The following is a 23,408-nucleotide window of genomic DNA, read 5'->3' on the forward strand; positions in this document are numbered from 1 at the left end:
CCTTATGCAAGACTCACGTGGAGTCACATTTGCAGCAGGTGAACCAAGCACCAGACTCTCAAGCACAGAATGTTCCTACAAGATAAATTACATGGTTTGTGTTTGTGCGCATGGATGCTTTTTAGTGCTCTCAGAAGACATTCGTGTTCTTAACCTTTAACATTCCCCTCGTTTTATTTGAAGAGTTTGGACATCTTGTGTGAAAGAATTGGGGAAAAAAATGATTTTAACAAAGACTTAGTCCCAGTTATTAATGATGCAATGAATTGAAAATTCTTGGCCGGAACTGAAAACAAAACTCAAGACACATCAGGCTGAAAAGTGAAACGGAGAGCTTTTTTTTAATGCTTGGTTTTGTTGTTTTTGAACATTTTTTTTGTGATTTCAAAAGACAGATTGCATCTGCATGTAAACAAGTACTTTCCTTTCTGCTTTCCTTTCTGTTTGTTTTGCTGTATTTTGTGTATCCAGGAGGATGTCATGTCAAGTGGTAATAAACCTGTAATGGAGAGGCCAGTTGGGAATCATTGTGGTGTCAACCAATACTGACTGCTAACCTTGTCACTGATCTGTAGGCTAATAAAAACAATCAAGCTAGCATTACTATAATTCTTATCTCAGTCATTGGACAGAATTGTGAAGAAATTCTATTTTTATTTAACGGAAAATGGACATCAGACATAAGATTTTAACCCTTCAGCCAAAAAAGAAGCCATACTGAGGTCAGGTCTCTAGAGAGCGAGCCAGTTCTGTTGTTTGAGTAAGTCATTGTCTTCAGTGTAATGATAAATCAAAGAACCTTTACAACAGATACAGTGACAATATCTTACTTTCCAACTTTCCAGCTAACGATAAATAAATAAATAAATCTGCTCACCCTGAAAATCCACCTCAGAGTAGTTGTAGTTCCTCCCACCTTCAAGATGCATCATCAGAAGGGATTTTCCAGGGCTTAAACTGGAAAATCTCAGTCTAGAGACTACTGCACCACTGCTGTGAATGCAGTTACCACTGATAAACACAATCAAGGGTCAGCGCTCAGGTCCCTGGCCCACCGACTGGCCAGGAGCCATAGTTGGATTTTTCATTATGACCAGAATGTTGCTTTGAGTGCAGCAATCCCTTAATCCTAGTGTCCTGGCACAAAAAAACTTTTAAATTTACAAGATTTAAATGTGTCAATCGTAAAAGTGTGTTATTAGCACAGTTACATCCTTTTAGTTTATTTATTTGGGCAAAAATTTAATTCAGGTAACACACTGATGTGCAGCCAACCAAAATATTTGAATCGTGTGTATTCAAAGCATCACTTCATTCGGTGTAAGATTCATTATCTTGTCTAATTAGCATTATGGCTGTGTGTTTCTGGCCATATACATTCCATCATATTTCAGAGGATTAAGCTTGCCTCTATATGAACTCCTGGCCTTATAAATACATAAGAAGTTTAATAATAGTTATGAAATAAACATAAATATTAAAGTAAGATGAATAACTGCATAATAAGAATGCAGTTGAAGGGGTTAAACACCTCGCAGAATAAAGAGTGTCAAGGACACTGCAAACAGGAGCGTGCTGTTAGCCTTAAAAAAGTTGTCCACTGTCATGCTGAAGTAGGTGTGTGTGCCTGTGTGCGCATGCACGTACAGGGAGAATATCGGGTAACCAGGTTCTGCGTTTCTACATGAGGAAGCGGTTAACGTAAAATGACCTTGTGTCTTGGTGGGTTTATTTTTCTTTAAACACAGCTTTTATGAATGGAACCCCTTATCCCATCCAAAACAGTGGAGAAATGCTGTGTAGAAGGAGCCACCAAGAACACACAAGCCCCTCCACACTGAGAGCTGCTCTGCAGAGCCCACATCACAGCATGTCATCTTAAAGAAGTGCAAATATGGAGCATATGATCCACCAAAAACACAGAGTATGTTGTAGAGTCAAAGATATGGAAAACTCTGAGTCTTCGAAATGAGCTTCATTTAAGGCCACCAGATGCCCCCCAATAAAACAGCCACCAGGCCGAACTGAACACTAACATGACATTATTTATTGAAAATTGTTGCATGTTGCAGTGCAGGGTATTATTTTGGAAAGCTAAATAGTTATAGTTGAAAGAACTACATTTCCCAGAATGCCATGTCAAATTTTATTTTATTCAGCATGAACTACTCTCAGTCTGAATTAGTTTTCGTTGTAATTTGCAGAGTGATTAGTGGTTTGGCGAGCTACTTATTACGTACGAGTTACTTATAAACATTCCTAAATTCTTGTGATATTTGAGTTGTGTGTGTGATGAGGAGTGAATGGAACTCCACAGATTTTTTTTAAAGATTTCTGCCTGATTAAATTGTTAAGATGTAAACAGTCATTCAGAGTGGTTTGATGTAAAATGCTCCATTCTGTATAAACTTTGCAAATCAGAATTGTTCACATTGGTGGTGACAGGAACCAGACGGCTGGGGTGCTTAATGCTTCAAAAACGTTCCTCACAGAAAGTTGTTTTTTGAAATGCTTATGAAATATATGATAGTTTTGAGAAGGTTTTGGCCTAAAACCTCATCGTCATCATCATCATTATTAACCGCTTAGTCCAGATAGGGTTGCGGTAGCAGTTGGGAGAGCAGAGATTCCCAGATGACCCTCTCCCTGCAACTTCCTCAAGCTCATTCCAGGGGACCCCAAGCTGCTCCCAGGCCAATTTGGAGATATAATCCCTCCATCGGGTCCTAGGACAACTCCGGGGCCTCGTCCCAGTAGGCTGTGCTTGGTAAACCTCCACTGGGAGGGATCCAGGGCTGCATCCTGATGGTATTCCGCATTCCTTGGTTGTAACAAGTCGTTATTTGAGTTACTGTTGCCTTTCTCGAAAGAGTCTGCCCATTCTCCTCTGACCTCTCACATCAACAAGGCTTTTTCGTCCACACAACTGCCGCTTACTGGATATTTTCTCTTTTTTGGACAATTCTCTGTAAACCCTAGAGATGGTTGTGTGTGAAAATCCCAGTAGATCAGCAGTTTCTGAAATACTCAGACCAGCCCGTCTGGCACCAACAATTATGCCACATTCAACGTCACTTAAATCACCTTTCTTCCCCATTCTGATGCTCGGTTTGCACTTCAGCAAGTTGTCTTCAGCAAGACCACCTTTACATGCCTAAATGCATTGAGATGCAGCCATGTAACTGGCTGATTAGCTATTTAACTGAACCAGTTGCCAGTGAGTGTATGTACCTTTCAAGCTAGGGAAGATTCAGTTGGTCACTGCCTCGCTGGCCTTGCGTGCACTGCTGTAGACCAGCACCCCCGACACAGTAGAGATTGCAGAAGACGCTGCTATTCTGACACTCAGCAAAGCAAACAAACCCCCACATCCAGCACTTTTCTCCCCATACAAGAGAGACGAGAAGCTATAAAAACCTTCTCCGACTCCTCTGAGGAGTTTCTGAGGAACTCTCTAGCTTTGATCTTATTCCAGTTTTGGCCTGCAAGTTTACTCAGATTGGGTAACTGGTGTAATCCTATCCAGTGCTCGGGACTCTGACCCGCTGACCGGCCAGCTAACCGGCCAGCTTTTGTTTTGAAAGAAAAACAACTATCAGCGCTAAACATTACAGCATGTGCTAAGCAGGGAGCGGTGAGAGAGAGAAGGCTTTCCTGAGGACATGCTGCAGCTGTTGAGAGAAAAGAGAGCAGAAGAGAAACAGTGGGAAGAGAAGGAAAAGGGAAAACTAGGTTAGAAAGAGATTGAAATTGAGTTAGAAGAGTTATGAAGTGAAATAAATAATGAACTCTATTTACACTCACCTATGGCCTTTTGACTGTGGCTGTGTAATTATTTGTCTGTGTTATGTGTATGTACTGCTCCGTATCAGCTCTTTAGGTTCGGATGTGTCTTGCCGTGTCTCCCTCGAGGTGCCTGAAGTCCTGTGGAAGTCCTCAGGGCTCTGCTTGTCTCTCATATCCCTCGACTGAGGCCTCCTCTCTGGGACAGCTCCTTTCCAGATCTCTCTAACTCCCTCGTTTCCAGAGACCCAATAGTGAGCTCTTTCCTCTTCAGCGGCTCTCAAGCCGGGGCATTGCTCTGGAACTCCCAGCTGCTGCCTTGAGGAGACTGAGCCACCCTCAGACGCCGCCTTTGCTTTTTCACAAAAGACTGGGGAGGTGAGGGAGCAAGGGAAGAGGAGGAGGGATGGAGGAGAGGCTGGGAGAGAGAGGGGTCAGGATTTTTTTTTTTTTTTCAACTTTCAGTTTTTAGAACTAGCCCTTCACTCCTCTGATGTAACTGTGGGAGAAACAGAGCCAGAAGAAGTCGACTCCTCCTAAAGTTACGGCCCCCCCCAGTCAAGTCATTCTTCTCCAGAAGAGAGAGAGACAGCAGTAGAAAGACATCTAAACTCCAAACTGTGGTCTGAGTGGAGACGGCACTAGTTGGTTTCTCATTCTTTCACACTCGTTCTCTCTTTGTCTTTCTCTCTCTTTGTCTCTCTCTATCTCTTCCTCTCTCTGTCTCCCTTGCGTTTGCCTGTTTTCTTGCTCTCATTCTTTTTCTTTTCATTTTCTGTTGCTCATTTTCTTTTTATTCTTTTTGTTCTCATTTTCTATTTTTCTTCTCTCCTTTTTTTCTCTCCTTTGTTCTCATTCTCTTCATTCTTTTTTTAGTCTCCCTGTTTTTTTGTTCTCATTCATTATCTTTTCATTCTCTCTTGCTCCTTTCTCTCTCTTTTTTCTTCTCTCTTCTCATTCTCTTTTTTTGCTCTCTTCCTTTCTGTTGCACTCTCTTTCCCTCTTCCTCTCTTGGTCTCCCTTACTTTTGCCTGTTTTCTTGTTCTCATTCTGTCTCTCTTTTCATTCTCTCTAACTCCTTTTTCTTTCTTTTTTTGCTTTCTCTTCTCATTCTTTTTCATCTCTCTTCCTTTTGTTCTCCTTTCTTGTTCTCAATTTCCAATTGTTGCTAAATTTCCTTCGGGATCAATAAAGTGTCTCTCTCTCTCTCTCTCTCTCTCTCTCTCTCTCTCTCTCTCTCTCTCTCTCTCTCTCTCTCTCTCTCTCTCTCTCTCTCTCTCGTGCTCTCTCTCTCTCGTGCTCTCTCTCTCTGTCGTGCTCTCTCTCTCTCTTTCTCTGTCGCGCTGTCTCTCTCTCTCTCTCTATCTCGCTGTCTCGCTCTCTCGCTCTCTCTCTCTGTAACGTGAGCCAGTGTGAGTTATTTGACATATGAAGTGAATTGTAGCTGAAGACGTTTTTGTGTGTTGGCTCCATTTCAGTTGGTAGTGCTGATTTGTTGCAGTTGACTGTTCAGTAATGCTGATTAGAGTCAGGGGATTTTTCCATGCTTTCTCGCAGACACTATGTAATGTATGTATGGCTGCGTGTGGGTTCAGAAGTACATGCTTGTCACATGTTTGAACGTGAGCGGGTTCCCAGGTTCTGACTGGGCTGCTCTTGGTCTAATGAGGTGCGAGAGCTAGTCTCCCACACGCCATTTCTCATCATGGAAATTTGAATGCCATTTCACTGACAATATAGCTCCCCTCCCCCAAACACACTCACACACTGTTTCTAATCAGTCTGATTGATCGGACAGATAAGACTCCTCTGTTTGAGGTCTCAACCCTTGATTTGCCATGCCATCATCTCTTCAGCAGCCTGCTTCTTCTTTTCTTAAGTGTGTGCGTCCCATGGCTAATATAATACAGTTGTGTAATGCTAGAAAGTACACAGCCTTATGGGGTTTTCCTTTCAATTAGGCATTATTGTTGCTGGTTATAGCTGTGCCTGCTGCTTAAGTCTAAACTCTTTAAACTCAGTAACTGATAGATGTTTTTTTGTTTTTAATGATTTTGAAAGCATTTTTTCCTCATGAGGTTCATGTTCTCAAGACATCAAAATTTAGGTATTTTTCTCATTGGTCATAATAACAAAGTTTTTAAAAGAAACCTGCACAAATAAACACAGTGGGGAAAAAAAAGTGTAGGGTCTGGGATTTTTGAGCAGGAGGTGATTAACCGCTTAAAATCCCACACTTATTACATCATAAGGCTTATTATTCTGTAAGTACATGGACTATAATGCAAACTGAGTTATTCTTAGATTTTAGAAGTTAGTAGTAAAGGTTCAGAGCCATCGAAAGATCCTGGCCATTCAAGAGGTTTAAGTGCATGCAAAACTCAGTACCCATATTTGCTACCAAAAATATCTACTGTCTTTTATTGCTGACTTTATATTGGTTTGTATGAATGTAGGATGAAATTTAGGGGAGAGAAAATTCATATGTTTCAAAATGTAGACTTAGACAAATGCCCTCAAGTGATGCACAGCTAACCACATACAGTAATGTAGAAGATTATAGTAATTTATTCCATTCCACCCCTGCTATCTCTTATTTCTAAAGACCGTAGGCTGCAGTCTGAAGTGCCACTTTGAAAAATATTCCTTTCTCCTGAAGCCACCCATCCTTCTTTTTAATGTTAACGTTTTCGGTCATAATGTTCCTAATACGCTCAAATATTTATCCAAAGCGAAATAAGCATTTTCGCCCACAGCCAAAGACGATCTGTCTGTACTCCTTCATTCTGGGCTCTTTCCCACCGTAGGAAAGAGGGAGATGCATGACTTCATTTTCTCCCTTTGTTTATTCTCTGAGACATGAACAGCTGGACTGGACTGCGTGACACCTTGAGTGCTGGAAACCTATCATTAGGGGGCTTTATGGGGAGATGAATGCATTTGTGTGTGATTGGCTGATTGCTGAACCCAGTAGGAAGTTGTGTGTTTAGGAGAAATTGGATGACCCTCCTGGCCCAGTGTGCTTTCTGTTAAGACGGCACAGCTGGGAACTGTTCTCAAAGCGTCACGCTCATTGAACAACACAGAACCAGCAAAATTGACCGTACTCTCTGTGTTTGCTCTCTGTAGGCATATACCTGTCTGATCTGACATACATAGACTCAGCATACCCCTCCACCGGCAGCATTCTGGAGAACGAGCAACGCTCCAATCTGATGAATAACATCCTGAGAATCATCTCAGACCTCCAGAGATCCTGCGAATATGGTGCGTATGTGCCTCTGGACATGTCAGTCTGAAAAGCACGAGGAGGATGCAGATTATGATTATGCCATGAATGTAAGCCCTTAAACCCTAAGGGCACGTGAATGTGCCCACACTTCAATTCCCCACAGTTTCAAATTCCCTTTCCTTTGCAAGTCTTATATCTAACCTCAGAAATAACATGAATAATTTTTGAAAAGAGAACTTAATGGCATTTTAAATGGAAATTAAATAAATGAGTGGTAGTCTCTGACTGTAAATTGCATAATGGTTGTGAAAAATAAAAGTAGAAAATTAAAGCATTTTATGCTTAAAAAATACTATGATTCAACTGCTTCTACTTTTGATATTACTTGTAATTCATCACTTTTCACCTCTGGCAGTTACTAGGACAATAAGTCTTAAGAGTAATAACTGAATGTTCATGGAATTATATTGTGTTCGTCTCTCAGATGTTCCAGAATTGCCTCATGTCCAGAACTATCTCAACTCGGTCCACTACATTGAAGAGTTGCAGAAGTTTGTGGAGGATGACAACTACAAGTGAGTGTTTTGTGGAATCATGCTTTGTGCTTGTATCAATCAGTCAATCAAGCTTTATTTGATCTCGGAGACCATTGAGGGTGCCCCTCATTTACAATGTTGCAGAGTTATAAATGTGCATATGTGTAACATCTAAAACTTGTGTCTGATTCATGTTCAGGTTGTCCTTAAAGATTGAGCCAGCCACCAGCACACCCCGTGCAACTGCCTCTAGAGAAGACCTCGTAGGTAAGGAAACGGGCATCCATACATCCATAAATGACTTTCACGCTAAAACTATATATATATATATATATATAAGAAACATACAGTTTAGCTTACTTGTGTATAATTATGTGTTCTGTGTTATGATTCAGGTCCTGATGCCTCTGGTTCGCCGTTGTGTGGTCGCCGTGGTAATGCAGCTGAGGGCGCCCTGCCCAAAGTCCCACCCACTCCGCCTTCCCCCCGCAACCTCCTTCCGTATGGACACAGAAAGTGTCACAGCTTGGGATACAAGTGAGTGTCCTTCACTTCAACCTTTCATTAGTGGACTTTTACTGCCCTCACACTCGTTATATTCACTCATGCATTTTTAATGCTACAGTTCCATGCTGTTTGTTATTTGGCCTAATCTCTTTTCACTTTTCCCTTCCAAAAATTCAATTTTGACTCTTTTTATAATGGTCACTAAAGGCAGTGAACTCCAAACAAAGCCTGACTTGGTCTATTAAGCCTTGATATCTTGCACTTGTGCACAAACCAGTCGTAAATCATCAGAAAAGTTCAAATGGATCTTGCAGGAAATAATGCTTGTATCACAGTTAATAAATGAATGTAGCATGTACCTTTTATATGGCCCGAGTTCAGAGGACTACTGAACAAAAGCTAATATCACAACCAATGACTGGACTGGCTGTTACTACAGGAATTTTCTCAGAAACCATGAACTTTTTTGTGTTTTCTCTCTGCTGTAGTTTCATTCATAAGATGAACACAGTGGAGTTTAAGAGCGCTACCTTCCCCAATGCTGGGTCCAGACACCTGCTGGACGACAGTGTGCTAGAAAGCCACACACCCACACGGGGTCAGGCTGAGAGCTCCACTCTGTCCAGCGGCATCTCATTGGGTAACACACATGCTCTCACATACGCAAAGACCCCCTCTCACCTCCCGGCTCCTTTCTTCAGTGGTAGTACATGTACACAAAGAAATACACATGCTCATATGTAGGGATTCACAGATACAGACGTTCAGGGCTGATAACAGTAGCCGATAATTAACACCTTTTGCCTGATACCGACATTTTAAAAGAAGGATTCATTAAAGTGCAGTGCATGGAGCAAGTTAAAACAGCGAAATCAGATGCGACAGTTGACAAACTTTTTCATATTTAGCAAGCTCTGTAGTCTAGAGCAGGGGTCGGCAGCATGCCATTTTTTACTGCCCTGTTGTGGCTCTGCAGCAGAATTAGATTTTTAGATAAAAATGAAATAATCCAGCTCTGCAGTAAAATAAAGCTCTGTTCTAAAGGTTTTAACAATAAATGGCTGTAAGCACTGGAGCCAGTGTTGCCTGTAACTGATAATTCACCTTTTAATACTGAAGATTGGCAAAAAGCAGTTACATTCTGGAGCCTCATGCACCATTTAAGGTGGAATGAGAAAATCCGAACAAGAAGCTGGCGAATAAGAAGCTGACCAGCTGACTTCAGCTTCATAAAAAGTCGAATGCTGATAGACATTTTACAAGAAAATATTCCACTTTTGCAGAAATGTTTCCTGTCAGAGATGCAAGAAAGCTTCTATAGCGGAGCCAAAGCAAGTCTGCATTATTTTTTATACCAGTACTTCAGCACATACTGAGACATAATTACTGTCAAGAGGGTAAAATGGACATGAAATGAAATCAAACCCAAGGTGGGTTGATTTTTACTGAGAGGACAAAATGGCTCTTCTTAACATTTGGGTTGCCAACCCCTAACCTAGAGCATCTTCTAGTAGTAAGAAAAATGTAAAGCAGTGACATTCATGCCAAGATGGAGACTTTAACCTTTAGTCTTCAGGCTATAGCGCAGTGGTTTTAAATACCATGCTCTCCATTTTTGTGAGTATGAAAAAAGAAAAACAAATAAACATATATTCCCAGCACTAGTAACTACATAAGCATCAGTGCATGCTTGGAAGTATTAACTAGCCACATATTGTGCACCTCTACGCGTATGTTCATCACATACAGCGATGTATCTTGTTTGATAAGGGACATCTAACACTTCTGCTCTCATTGTGGCTTCAGGAAGCAGTGAAGGCTCTGAACTGAGTGAAGAAATGTCTTGGCCTGCTTTTGAGAGGTGAGTGTCCATCTGTCTCCTACACACATACACACACGTGCATGTCATGCTCTGCTACTTGCACGCATGCATGCCCACAAATGGACATTTACAGGGCAGATTAGCCTAAACATATGGAATGCTTACATAACCAAGTCAGCCTGTGGCTCTTGTCTAGGGTCAAATAAACATGCGAAGCCTCTCAATTTGGAACCTCTTAATACGAAAAGAAAAAGAATGTGCTCTTGTGGTAAAGATAAATATTTTTCAATGCTTATCTATAAAAATAAGTGATGCGTTTTATGCTTTTATGAATGGTCAGTTATGTATGACTGTTTCCATGAGCACAAAATTGTATTTCTGCTGTCATGTGTAATTGTGTATTTGTAGGAACATTCATATATAATTACTTATTTACACAAACCTTCATGCTTAGTTGTCTTTGTAATGTAATTAGATAAGTGTCTCCTGATTGTACAGCTGTGTGTTTCCACAGTATGTGTTAGGTCACTGGTTTTGAGAGTTAAGTACAAAGATGCAAATCCACAAGCTTGGAGTTCAAATTTACCGAAAAGTGTTTATTGCTTTTTCTCCTAGCAACCTCTGTTTATGAATCACTACAACTGACCACAGTAATCCCCTCCACAGTGTGTGACTGTGTACCAGACCATTTATTCCCCACCTTATTTCTGAAGATTTGGCCAACAGTCTAGAATTGGATGGAACCATTTGAGCAAGATGGTTTAGTGGCTTATGGTCTCTGGAATTTTGCCCTTGCCCTAAACACCATATGCATTCTACACTTATTTACTCTTTCCTTGGCCTGAAGCAGCATGTTGCATTAATGTTATGATTAAGGTTTAACTATAAGTTGACATACACCACTATAAAACAACAAATCCAGGATTGTTTTTTTAAATGACCCAGCATAAAATGTTAATGGCCTTTTTCAGACGAGGAAAGGAGAAGATTCGGTCACTTCAGAGAAACCCTGACATGGGTTCTTCTCCTGACATGTGTCTGCTGCCCATCAAAAGTCTGGAGTGACTTTAAAAAATATTTGTAATGTTTTTAACAAATTAGATTAAGTGACCCTTTTTAGCCCCACAGCAGGGAAATTTCACCTCCACATTTTAACCCATCCATAAAGTGAAACACCACATACACACTATTGAGCAGACACACACACACTAGGAGGCAGTGGGCACACTTGACTTGCTCAAGGACACCTCAGTCACGTACTGTCGGCATTGGGGATCAAACTGGCAACCTTCCAGTCACAGGGCCAGTTCCCCAACCTCCAGCCCATGACTGCCCCCAAATGCTCGTTTTCGTCAATTTGCAATAACATACCGAAGACAAACCAGACTTATATTTTGAGAAAACGACATTATGCATGTAAATATTTGTGACGTTTTGAGAACAGTATAAACTGTTTTTTTGAAGCAGCTTGCAACATTGCTGTGGTCAGGCCTCTACAGAAGAAACATAATCTAGAACATAGTTTAACACCTCAATAACACTTTTATAAAGCCTGACAGACTATGTTCCATATCAGGTCTTAAGATCAAGACTGGTGAGGCAGCCTGCTGTTACTGTGCACCAGAGATTAGTATACAAGCACCTAACCTTACTTTATGTAGTTTGCCATTTTATTAGGTGATTTATTTTATTCCATTTATTTAGAATCCTTTTTTTTTTTTTTTTTATTTCATTGTGTTAACTTGCATTTTATTCGGTGTTGCCTTTCTGATTGAATACCTTAATGATTTTCTTTTTACCTTTTATTTTTATTAATATTAATCATTTAAATGTGTTCTGTCGTCTGTTTTATGTACACTGACTTACTCTTTTAGATTTAATTATACTGTAAAGCACTTTGAGGTGCATTTTTATGTATGTAAGGGGCTACATAAAGATATCATTTTTATTAATAATTAAGAAAAAGCAATTACACAAATACCTCGGATACTTTAACTGCTGTACCTACTTAGTTCATATGAACTGTCATTTTTTTAGGGCATGCCTGACTCTATGAAGAAAGTGTGCACAACAATTAAGCTGCTTAAATAGGTTGTTTTGATGAACATATAGTTTTTTTTTATTGTTTTATTGTCACAAATTCTTCCTTGTGACATGTTTTCTCAAAATAAACCTGTTTAAAATGCTCCCTTATTGTAAACAGTATGAAACCATAAATGTCCCCGGACTTTTGACAGTGTGTGTGTTGGTGTGTGTGGGGGTTGAGACTGATCAATGCACTGCTGTGACTGACACCCTACAGGACTCGTTTCTACCACTCTTTGGGCCCAGTCACGCGAGTGGGCCGCATGTCCTGCAGAGGAGGGCTTAGGCCCAGCAGGTAACAGCAGTCACCCTGAGGCGCTCTCTCTTTCCCTCTCTTTCTCCCTTTCTCTTTCCCACTCTCTATCCCTCTCTGTCCCTGTCCCCTCCTACTTGACTTGGCCAACCAGCTGCACTTTGTGTATAATGGTGCTAGACTATGTGATTTTGCTGTGACTCTAGGTGATGGACTTCTCTGAGTCAGACGGAACTGTGCGTGTGTACTGGTGATTTTCTCAGCTTGCTGCCTAATCCACATCTTGCTGCAGCCGGAGCAGTTACTTTGATCACTGTCTCTGCCTCTTCTGTAGACCCTCTATCCTTCAAATGAATGAAGAAAGCCATTCCTTATGGCAGCTTAGTTTTGTGTGTAATGTGATGTAGTGATACAGGCAGTTTGCAGTTGCCTCACTTGCTCCGACTCTTATTTCAGAAACAGCACCAAAGCTCAGTGGCTTCAACTGCCCCTCAGTTAAAGAAGGCAAAAGAGTGAGGGGGAATACTGCAGACGCTACTGTTGGTTGGGAATGCGTGTGTGTGTGTGTAAGGGTGTGTGTTTGGTTGTGGGGAGGTATGCATTTTCAGGACAAAACCATCCTTACTTTGTTACAACACCAAAGAAAAACTACACTGACCCCTATATGTATGTATGTATGTATGTATGTATGTATGTATGTATGTATGTGTGTGTGTGTGTGTGTGTGTGTGTGTGTGTGTGTGTGTATATATATATATATATATATATATATATATATATATATATATATACTATATTGCCAAAAGTATTCAGTCACCCATCATTGAATTTCACCAAGTCATTGAATTTAGGTTTTCCAATCACTTTCATCACCACAGCTGTATAAAACCAAGCCCCTAGGCCTGCAGACTGCTTCTACAAACATTACTGAAAGAATGGGTTGCTCTCAGGAGCTCAGTGAATTCCAGCATGAATAGGATACCATAATAGGATGCCACCTGTGCAACAAGTCCAGTCATGAAATTTCCTCACTTCTAAATATTCCACAGTCAACTGTCAGTGGTATTATAACAAAGTGGAAGCAATTGGGAACGACGGCAACTCAGCCAAGAAGTGGTCGGCCACATGAAATGACAGAGCAGGATCAGCGGATGCTGAGACACACAGTGCACAGAGGTCACCAACTTTCTGCAGAGCCAATCACTACAGACCTTCAAACTTGATGTGGCCTTCAGATTAGTGCAAGAACAACGTAGAGAGCTTCATGGAATGGGTTTCCATGGCTGAGCAGCTGCATCCAAGCCTTACATCACCAAGCGCAATGCAAAGCGTCGAAAGCAGTAGTGTACAGCACTGCCAGTGGACTCTAGAGCAGTGGAAACGTGTTCTTTAGAGTGACGAATCACGCTTCTCTGTCTGGCAATCCAGTGGACGAGTCTAGATTTGGCGATTGCCAGGAGACCTGGACTTGTCTGACTGCATTGTGTAAAGTTTGGTGGAGGGGGGGGTTATGGTGTGGAGTCATTTTTTTGAGGTCAAGAGATTTTGGACAATTTCATGCTTCCAACTTTGTGGGAACAGTTTGGGGATGGCCCCTTCTTGATCCAACATGACTGCGCACCAGTGCACAAAGCAAGTTCCATAAAGATATGGATGAGTGAGTTTGGTGTGGAAGAACTTGACTGGCCTGCACAGAGTCCTGACCTCAACCGGATAGAACACGTTTGGGATGAATTAGAGTGGAGACTGCGAGCCAGGCCTTCTCGTCCAACATCAGTGTCTGACCTCACAAATGCGCTTCTGGAAGAACGGTCAAAAATTCCCATGAACACACTCCTAAACCTTCCCAGGAGAGCTAATGCTGTTATAGCTGCAAAGGCTGGCCTGACATGGATCATATTAAACCCTATGGATTAAGAATAGGATGTCACTCAAGTTCAAATGCATGCGAAGGCAGACAAGCAAATACTTTTGGAAATATAGCGTGTGTGTGTGTGTGTGTGTGTGTGTGTGTACTTGTACTTCAAGTCCTGACACAGTATAAAACTAAAACTGTGTGTGTGCATATATGTACATAAATTTAAGGGTTTCTTTTGGTGTTATCTATCGAACAAAAGAGCTAATAACAAGCTTTGCCCACGTCACATTAGCGAAAAAGATAAATGTGTATGAAAGCTGTAGCTGCTCTTCAGATCTTAGGTGTGGTGTTTTTGTTTCTCACTCTCTCTCCAGATCAAAGCTCTGCGGTATGGGTCCTGCCTCATTCTCCCTCTTATTACACTTCCTTTGTGTGTTTGCATCTGTTTGCTTTAAATGATGAGTAGAGTACTTATGATCTAAATCTAGATTTGTGATGTGAGTAAATTGCTCTCATTCACACCAGACTCTTGTTATTCATTTTTAATGCTTTATACTTTATAGGATAAATAATGTGTTTTCTGTCTGTGTTACATAATCTGTAACCCAACAGTATTTATCATTAATTACACAATGAGTCTGGGTCGGGTGACAGCACAGTTTATTACTGAGCTTAAAACACAAAATGTATCCTTTCTATGTTTGCCATGAAAGTGTATGACTCCTGTGTTTGTGTGTTTGTTTGTTTCTGCAGCTCAGCAGAGTCTGAGGAGTTGGCAGTCCACTTGTACCCTGGAGCAGTGACCGTCCAGGGAGTGTTACGCAGGAAAACACTCCTCAAGGAGGGCAAAAAACCGACGGTACACACTCAATATCTCAATCTCTCACCTTCTCCGTTCAACACAGTGTTTGCTAGGAGTGTTATGTTCACGTTAACGTTCATTTATTTCAGTATTGGAGCTGCAAGACTAGTTGTCAATGTCTAGAGGCCGTGAAGCTGTTCATAGTCTTCAATTCCAAACTGTCTACACTCTTTAAAACCTACATAGTTTTGACTGTATGGCCAAAAGTATCTGGACACACCACATCTGTTGCTAACAGGTGTATAAAATCAAGCAAATAGCAAAGCAGTCTGCATAGAAAAATATTGACTGTAGAATGAGTCACACTGAAGACCTCAGTGACATTAAACATAGCACTGACTTTGCTAAAAATCAGTTTGTTAAATTTCTGTCCCGGTCAACTGCAAATGCTATTATTATGAAATGGAAGCATCTAGGAGCAACAACAGCTCAGCCACAAAGTAATAGACAAGGCAAATTCACAAGTGCTGAAACACACATCCCTACGTAGAAATCACATATTCTCTGTTGCATTGCGAACTGTAGAGTTCCAAACTACCTCTGGAAGCAGCATCAGCACAATAACTGTGTATCAGTAGCTTCTGAAATGGTTTTCCATGGCTGAGCAGCTGCACAAAGCAAGCTCCATGAAGACGAGATTGTGTGAAGGGTCTCCAGTGGTCTGCACAGGGCCATGACATTCAACCCCATTGAACACCTTTGAGGTGAATTGGAATGTCTATTGCAAGCCAGGCCTTCTTGTCCAGCATCAGTGCCTGACCTCACATATGCTTTTTTCACTGAAGAGTGAAAATTCCCACAAACACACTCCAAAGTCATGTGCAAAGCCTTTTCAATAGAATGGAGGCTGTTGTAGCTGCAAAAGGTAGGGACAAATCCATTAATGGGGAAACTGTTGAACTATCCATCCATCCATCCATCATCGTTGACCGCTAGTCCAAACAGGGTCGCGGTAGCATTTGGGAGAGCAGAGAATCCCAGATGACCCTGTCCCCCGCAACTTCCTCCAGCTCATTCCCGGGGACCCCAAGCCGCTCCCAGGACAACTTGGAGACATAATCCCTCCAGCGGGTCCTAGGGCGACCCTGGGGTCTTGTCCCGGCCTGGAACACCCTCACCGGGAGGCGTCCACGGGGCATCCGGATCAGATGCCCAAACCACCTCAGCTGGCTCCTCTCAATGTGGAGGAGTAGCGGCTTTACTCTGAGCTCCTTCCAGATGACCGAGCTCCTCACTCTATCGCAGAGCGTGTGGCCCACCACCCGACGAAGAAAGCTCATTGCCGCCGCTTGTATTTGCGATCTCGTTCTTTCAGTCATTACCCACAGCTCATGACCATAGGTGAGGGTTGGGATGTAGATCGACCGGTAAACAGAGAGCCTCGCATTTTGGCTCAACTCCCTCTTCACCACTACAGCCGATCTCACGATCCCTCTTCCTGTCACTCGTGAACAAGACCCCAAGATACTTAAACTCCTCCACCTGGGGCAGGTCCTTTCCCCTTACCTGGAGTGGGCATGCCATCCTTTTCCTGGCCAAGACCATGGACTCAGACTTGGAGGTGCTGATCCGCATACCAACCGCTTCACACTCAGCTGCAAACCGCACCAGCGAGCGTTGGAGGCATCCATGTGATTCCGGCAAAAGAACAACATCATCTGCAAATAGCAGAGACGCCACCCTCCGGCCTCCACACATAATGCCCTCCTGACCCCGGCTACGCCCCGACACTCTGTCCATGAATATCACGAACAAGAGTGGAGACAGAGCACAACCCTGGCGAAGTCCAACACCAACACTGAAAGAGTCTGACTTAATGCCGAGTATACGGACACAGCTCTCACTCCGGGAGTACAGAGATTGGATAGCCCGGAGTAGTAGCCCCGGCACCCCATACTCCCGGAGGACCTCCCAGAAAATATCTCGAGGAACACGGTCATAAGCCTTCTCCACGTCCACAAAACACATGTAGACTGGGTTGGCAAACTCCCATGCCCCCTCAACAATCTGTGAGAGGGTGAAAAGCTGATCCATTGTTCCACGGCCGCGACGGAATCCACATTGTGCATAGACTTTCACAGGGAGGCTGAGCAGTGTGATACCCCGATAATTGGCACACACCCTCCAGTCCCCCTTTTTAAAAACAGGGACCACCAACCCAGTCTGCCAGTCCAAGGGTACTGTTCCCGAGGTCCATGCAATACTGCAGAGGCGTGTTAGCCATGACAGCCCCACAATATCCAGAGCCTTAAGCATTTCTGGACAAATCTCATCCACCCCCGGTGCCTTACCACTGAGGAGCTTACCCAACTACCTCAGTGACCTCCACCAGGGAAATGGAACTTGACACCCCAGAAGCCTCTGGCCCTGACTCCCGTGAGGGAGGCACGTCTCCCGGATTAAGAAGTTCCTCAAAGTGCTCCTTCCACCGACCGACAATATCCTCATTCGAAGTCAGAGTTTCTCCACCCTTGCCAAATACAGCTTGGGCGCAGCCACCCCGACCCCTCCTGAGTCGCCAGACAGTTGTCCAGAACCTCTTTGAGGCGGAACGAAAGTCTTTTTCCAAGGCCTCACCAAACTCCTCCCATGCCCTGGATTTTGCTTCTGCCACCATTGCAGCTGCCACCTTTTTTGCCTGTCGGTACCTATCTGCTGAATCGGGAGTCCTTCGGGCCACTGTTGAACTAGATTTCTTATATCCTGGCCTTATATGGCTGTATACCTCCGGAGTTGTGAAAAAAATTATATGAGTCAATCTTACGGATTAACACTTCTGCAATACATACGGTGGACTGAATACAACTAGATTTTCTGTAGGAAAAATATTAGTGATATTAGACAAACAGATGTAAAATTTAATGACTACTAAAGTTAAAAAAAACTCCTTTGCACTGCACCCAAAACCATTTACCCTTTGTTTTAATATGAATTTATTTGTCATCTAAGTATATAACTTGTGGTAATTATGCTTTTACCAACCACTGCAGTCATGTTTCAGGCAGCAGTTGAACTTCAGTAAAGTGAATGTTGGCATTTATTTTTCTGTAACCTTTAGCCTGTAAAATCACTTTAAATAGGATGATAACTCTCAAGTCTCACGTTTTAAGTAAAACTAAGTTTTTATATAAGCAGCAGTGGCTACTGTTACTGAAGAAACTTGGTTCACTGTAAGGATTTTTGTTAGCACATTAGCTCACATCTTGCTTGGGGAGAGGGAGCCATCCAGTTACCCACCCAGTAGTGATGAAGTGTGAACTCCAAAATAGTTAATACTTTGACTCTGATGCATCTGGGGATCCAGGTTATGTCTTGGCCAGTGTGACTCTGAGGGGTAAAATGGTTGGAATAGACCCTTCTCTCTACTTTGTGTTATTTCAGAAATAATCCTTATTAACTGTGACAGCTGCAAAAAGTGGCTACATTTAGGATGCGTTAATATCTGCTGTATCTGTGGCTCTGACACTGTCTTGATCAAAGTATCGACTCCAGTGTCTGGAGTGTACGCTCTGAGCAAAAAGGGTTTTATATAGTGCCAAAAAAAGGATTCTTTGCCTTGTGACAATAGTGGAACCCTCTTTGATACTATGTAGAACCTTTTTCAAAAAGGCTTCTATGTAGAACCGTCCATAGCACGTTCTCAATCAATGTGATGAACCATTTCATGATGCAAAAAACCCTTTAATCATGAAAATTTGAGTGTTCATGGTTCTGTGTCGAACAGTTTTCTTTACTAAATAAATAATCATTGAAGAACTATCTTTTAAGAGTGTAGACTTGGAGTTGACTTCACAAAACCTAGAGTTGGGCATCACCATCACCCAGAGAGAACAAGGCCACTTATGCTCTCTAAGACTTCAAACCATGGATGACTGTGCTATTGCTGAGGATCAGACTCATGATCTGTCAATAATAGACTGAAATGCATATTGGATAAATATTATCTTTACTATTAACTGCTATTATGTAAACAAACATTTTTGGTTAAATTACACAGCAGAGAAAAGTAATTGACATAATTTATTACTTCAAATGTAGTCATCGCAATATGTTTTCTGTTAATCGTATCTTTATGCATAGCGTGCAGCCCTGGAGTGAATTGAGTAGATATTCCATTGTCTCTAATTCATTCAGAAATCTGTTGACTCATGCAAATCGCTCATCAACATTCCAGATGTCCTGTAGCAACATTACTTCATTAGGTCTGGAAAAATGATCTCATCCGAGTAGAACTTTAGTTTTTTCTGCCCTTACTTTAGCTTTCACCTCCATTTCTCCTGTTGTCTGCCTGCTACCATCTCTCTCCACCTGCTTTATCTGCTGATCTCCTTACACTTCATCATCATCAACCTTTTTCTGCACCCACACTAACTATTCTGTCCTGCTTCCTCTCCAAACACATTTTTCGTTCCCCCCACCTTCACCTTCTCATTGTTCATTATCTTCTTTTCCAAAGCATTTCTTTCACACTAGTTCTTCTGTTTCTCTCTCAGCTTGTTATCACTCTCAGCTTGATTCAGGCACTGCGGACAGGTTGTGTGTTTCATCTCTCTTGTCATAAGTGGTCTAATATTTTTCTTTCTGATGTTTTTTTTTGTCCCCCATTCTCAGTTGTGCTGTCACTGCTGAGTCTGGCCTTTTCCCCTTTAGCCCTGCCACCACTGTTGTAGTGGAGTGTATGTGTGAGTGTGTGTGTGTATGGAGTGTAAAAGAGCCAAAGTAGTAAAAAACATGCCTTTAAAGTTTGGTTATTGGACCAGAGGGAGCCTTTTACAACCATGTCTCTTTCACAATTTCTCTTTTGCACTTATTCCATCAAATCATATTCTTTTACCTACCTCATTTCCTGGCCTTTTGTACTTCAATAAAAGGTGCTCTTCTCAGTCTATTTGGCTGGAAAACAGTCAGTGCGATGGTTATGATTATTAAAGAGAATCTATGTTTGGCCATGTCTGTGGTCAACTGTAGATATGAAAAGAGACTAGGTACTCTGTTCTTTATAGGCTCTGTTGCTATTATTAAGTTCACCATTAACTTAAATGTTAAGAGAGCATCCTTTGCTTTTATTACCCCGTACACAAATGCATCTCACGCGCACACACACACACACACACACACACACACACAATTTATTATATTTTTATAGGGCTGACTTAATGTGTGCTCTCTCTCTCTAGGACGCATTGCCCTTTTTAAAGCTTAGTTTTATTTCCTCACTAGCTGCGGCCTCAAACTACTTTCTCTCCACTGCTGCGTGTGCGTGCGTGCGTGTGCGTGCGTGCGTGTGCGTGCGTGCGCGTGCGTGTGTGTGTGTGTGTGTGTGTGTGTGAGGGCTGTGCAGTTAGTTGCATTTTTATTATCATCATGATAATCCATGATACTTTGTCAGGGCTACAATGATAAAATGGATAATTTCATTACCCACACGGACGTAATGGTAACACTTTACTTAAAGGGTGTGTATATAACACATTCATAACATCTTACATAAACACTTCATAACATTTTTATGAATGGTTGAATCAACATTTACAAAGCATTCATTATGGACACTCAGAATAAAAATGACCTCACTTTATCCTTTTGGTCATTTAGTGCTTTGACACTCAGGCACATTTCAACTATTCTTTCAACCTTTTTTTATTATTTGGTTTTTTTTTTTTAAGTATTTTTTGCATGTTTTTTTTTTTTTGTTATGGACAGTAAAAGTTATTCATAATACTCATCCCTTTATATGCTGGATAAACACATGAATGTATGTAGACTAATTTGCATAGCGATTTGAAGATCTACATATCATGCATGTCAGTCTGGTTAACATCCATCAGTTTTGAGATAAAGGTAAAACATAGTTTTTAAATCCTTGGTAGAGAAGAACAACATTTAACCTCAAAGAGTGTCGGTTAAACAGGGCCATCCATTTATAAGAATGAATGGCGGAATGTTCAGAACTTCACATTCTGATATCGATGATGTCACAGCAGGCCACTCAGTCTCACAGACACAGCTGATTACGCAGGGAATCTGCTTTAAAATCCTTAAACTCCATTTCAGTTTTGAATGGTCCTTTCTGAAACCTAGCACTAGGCACAGAAAACTGCCCCATTCTTTCCCATGTAATTTCTCAAAATCAGCATCTGCTTATTTCACGATTTTCTCTGTGTTTAACTCGTCATAACTCAGACATTTTCTTCTCAATACACACAACATTACACCAAAATAATTCTCAAGGGGTCTTATCTCACACCACCTATCCGGTTAAGCGATAGAGTAAACATTTCCCGAGTTATGACTGTTTGTTCAGAGGGTGCAAATCGGACTCGAACAAGGCTTCTCCACTAAGAGCTGCATAATAATAGAGTGACAGTTCATTTGAATGAACCCCCCCAACCACATACATCTCTCCCTCTCTCTCTCTCTCTCTCTCTCACACACACACACACACACACACACACACACACACACACACACACACACACACACACAGACCAGGCACATACATAAGGAGGTGTTGTTCACCTACACAGAAACACACAAACACACTTGCAGTTCCTTCAGGAAACGCACATCTAGTTATACTTTATCTTTCTCCAATACCATAAGCAAAAAAATAAAATTAAACCTCTTAAGTAATCCTTGGGATAACAGTGCTAGCATTTAACCCAGGGGAGTTAAACCGAAGATGTTTTCCTCAACAATGTTTATAATAAAAATTTAAAGATGAAGTTAAAAGGATGAAGAATAACAAAATGCAAAATACAAACACTTAAGAAGAAACAAATAATTAAGAAGTTGAAAGTGTCAAAGCACTTAATGACCAAAGTGGTAAAGTAAGGTCATTTGTATTTTGGCTATCCAGAAATGAGAGTTTTCTCTGAAAATAATATTGTTTCACAAAAAAAAATGAGGACTTTTATTTTGGAAAATGTGTCAGTAAAATATCGTCAGCCAGATTAAATATTTTTGTCATTTGATCTCTCTAAGCCACCTCCATCTTCATCAAGCTTCATTCAGTCAGCCTGCATGCTTGTTATTTGGATCACTGAGAATCACTTTTGTAACAGTGCTTGTGTGGAAGGCTGTGGCCACACTTTCGAATACTGTGTTCTCTAAATGAGTTGCTCTCAGTGAAGAATGAGCTTGTGTTGTCTGTTTGTCAGAGAAATTATTGATATCTTTAACCACTGAACTGTAAATATGCCTGAAGCATGATGACTACTCTCTCTTCCAGTGTTGTGTGTAAAATGCATGAAACTATAAAGGCAACACACGTGCGTCAGCGTGAGGGCCTTTTTAAGGAATTAATACAGGCCTAAATAGAAAATGCTGTTTAGAGAATGCCGACTGTTTTTCTAAGTTTTACAAACAAGAAATTTGTAGTTGTGGTGTGAGTGGCTGTTTTTTTTTTTTGTTGTTTTTTTTTTGCAGTTTGCACAGTAGTAGCAAAGAATGCTTTTGTAGTTTTGTTATTTATTTAGTTTTTTGCTTGAGTCTACGCTAATTGAACTTTAGTCAGATTCAGTTTTAATCATAGTTTATAGCTTCTTGTTATCATCATTGCAATATTCAGCTGTATTGAACATTACATTGTATGTCATCACATTGTATATTGTGCAGACCTAGTGTAAATGTATGTTTTTTGTTCATTTTGAGTCTTTGTGGGAAAACCAGAGAAACGCACAACCAACATTTTTTCCTATTGCGATCTGTGATCTTTCATGAAAACATATCTCTCTCTCTCTCTCTCTCTCTCTCTCTCGTTTGCTCGCTCCCCCCTCCTTCTTTCTCTCTCTCTCTCTCTCTCTCTCTCTCTCTCTCTCTCTCTCTCTCTCTCTCTCGCTCTCTCTCTCTCTCTCTCTCTCTCTCTCTCTCTCTCTCTCTAGGTGGCTGCATGGACAAAGTACTGGGTAGCTCTGTGCGGTACTCAGCTCTACTATTACACTGCCAAATCTCTCAAAGCCACAGAGAGGAAGCATGTGAGTGTCTTCCAGAAAGTCTCAATCAGGAGTTACTGATACTGTACACACTTAGTACTGCCTCAGGTTAGGCTCTGAGGCTGCTGCGCTTTAGTGCTTTGCGATTTATGTGTGTGTGGTGAGAGAGAGAGAGAGAGAGAGAGAGAGAGAGAGAGAATATTCTGGACGGCTTCCTAGCCTGCCGCTCAGAGAGAGATGTGTAATTTCGAGAAAGCAAACCTTCAGAAAGAAAGACTGTAAACAAGCAAGGTTCCTAATAACTGGGTATTCAGCCTGTGCAGTGTGGCGGGCAGCTGCTTAAACTCATTGGATAATGAGCTGTATGACATCAGTTCTGGACCAGCTGTCACTCATTCACAGAGTTAAAAGGAACCACATGCAGCGAGCACCTGCTTGTGCCAGCACACATGAAAATTACACAGAGGCATGCAAATTAAAATGAGTTGTGAGTTGAATAATGCACTAATACAGGCACTCACATCAGTCTTGTTATT

At 41.5% G+C, this 23,408-nt stretch overlaps 2 protein-coding genes across 7 annotated transcripts in view; one reads left to right on the forward strand and one right to left on the reverse strand.

Moving 5' to 3' along the window:
- The window catches only part of angptl1a (angiopoietin-like 1a), a 34,744-nt gene extending 30,623 nt beyond the window's left edge, over positions 1–4,121 (reverse strand). The window contains exon 1 of the mRNA XM_017688582.2: positions 3,805–4,121. The gene's annotated coding sequence lies outside the window, so the exon portion shown is untranslated. The remainder of the gene's footprint in view (positions 1–3,804) is intronic.
- ralgps2 (Ral GEF with PH domain and SH3 binding motif 2) overlaps positions 1–23,408 on the forward strand; it is a 157,651-nt gene that overhangs the window by 128,409 nt on the left and 5,834 nt on the right. For 5 of the 6 annotated variants that reach the window (XM_017688545.2, XM_037537969.1, XM_017688549.2 and 2 more), the window contains exons 10-18: positions 6,913–7,050; positions 7,500–7,590; positions 7,751–7,818; positions 7,947–8,088; positions 8,547–8,698; positions 9,865–9,919; positions 12,183–12,260; positions 14,830–14,935; positions 22,822–22,914. In XM_017688545.2, the coding sequence (XP_017544034.1) occupies positions 6,913–7,050; positions 7,500–7,590; positions 7,751–7,818; positions 7,947–8,088; positions 8,547–8,698; positions 9,865–9,919; positions 12,183–12,260; positions 14,830–14,935; positions 22,822–22,914 (923 nt within the window). The remainder of the gene's footprint in view (positions 1–6,912; positions 7,051–7,499; positions 7,591–7,750; positions 7,819–7,946; positions 8,089–8,546; positions 8,699–9,864; positions 9,920–12,182; positions 12,261–14,829; positions 14,936–22,821; positions 22,915–23,408) is intronic. The other variant, XM_037537970.1, reaches the window with a different exon arrangement.

Source organism: Pygocentrus nattereri, chromosome 4, assembly GCF_015220715.1.
Source record: "Pygocentrus nattereri isolate fPygNat1 chromosome 4, fPygNat1.pri, whole genome shotgun sequence".
NCBI classification, from domain to species: Eukaryota; Metazoa; Chordata; class Actinopteri; order Characiformes; family Serrasalmidae; genus Pygocentrus; species Pygocentrus nattereri.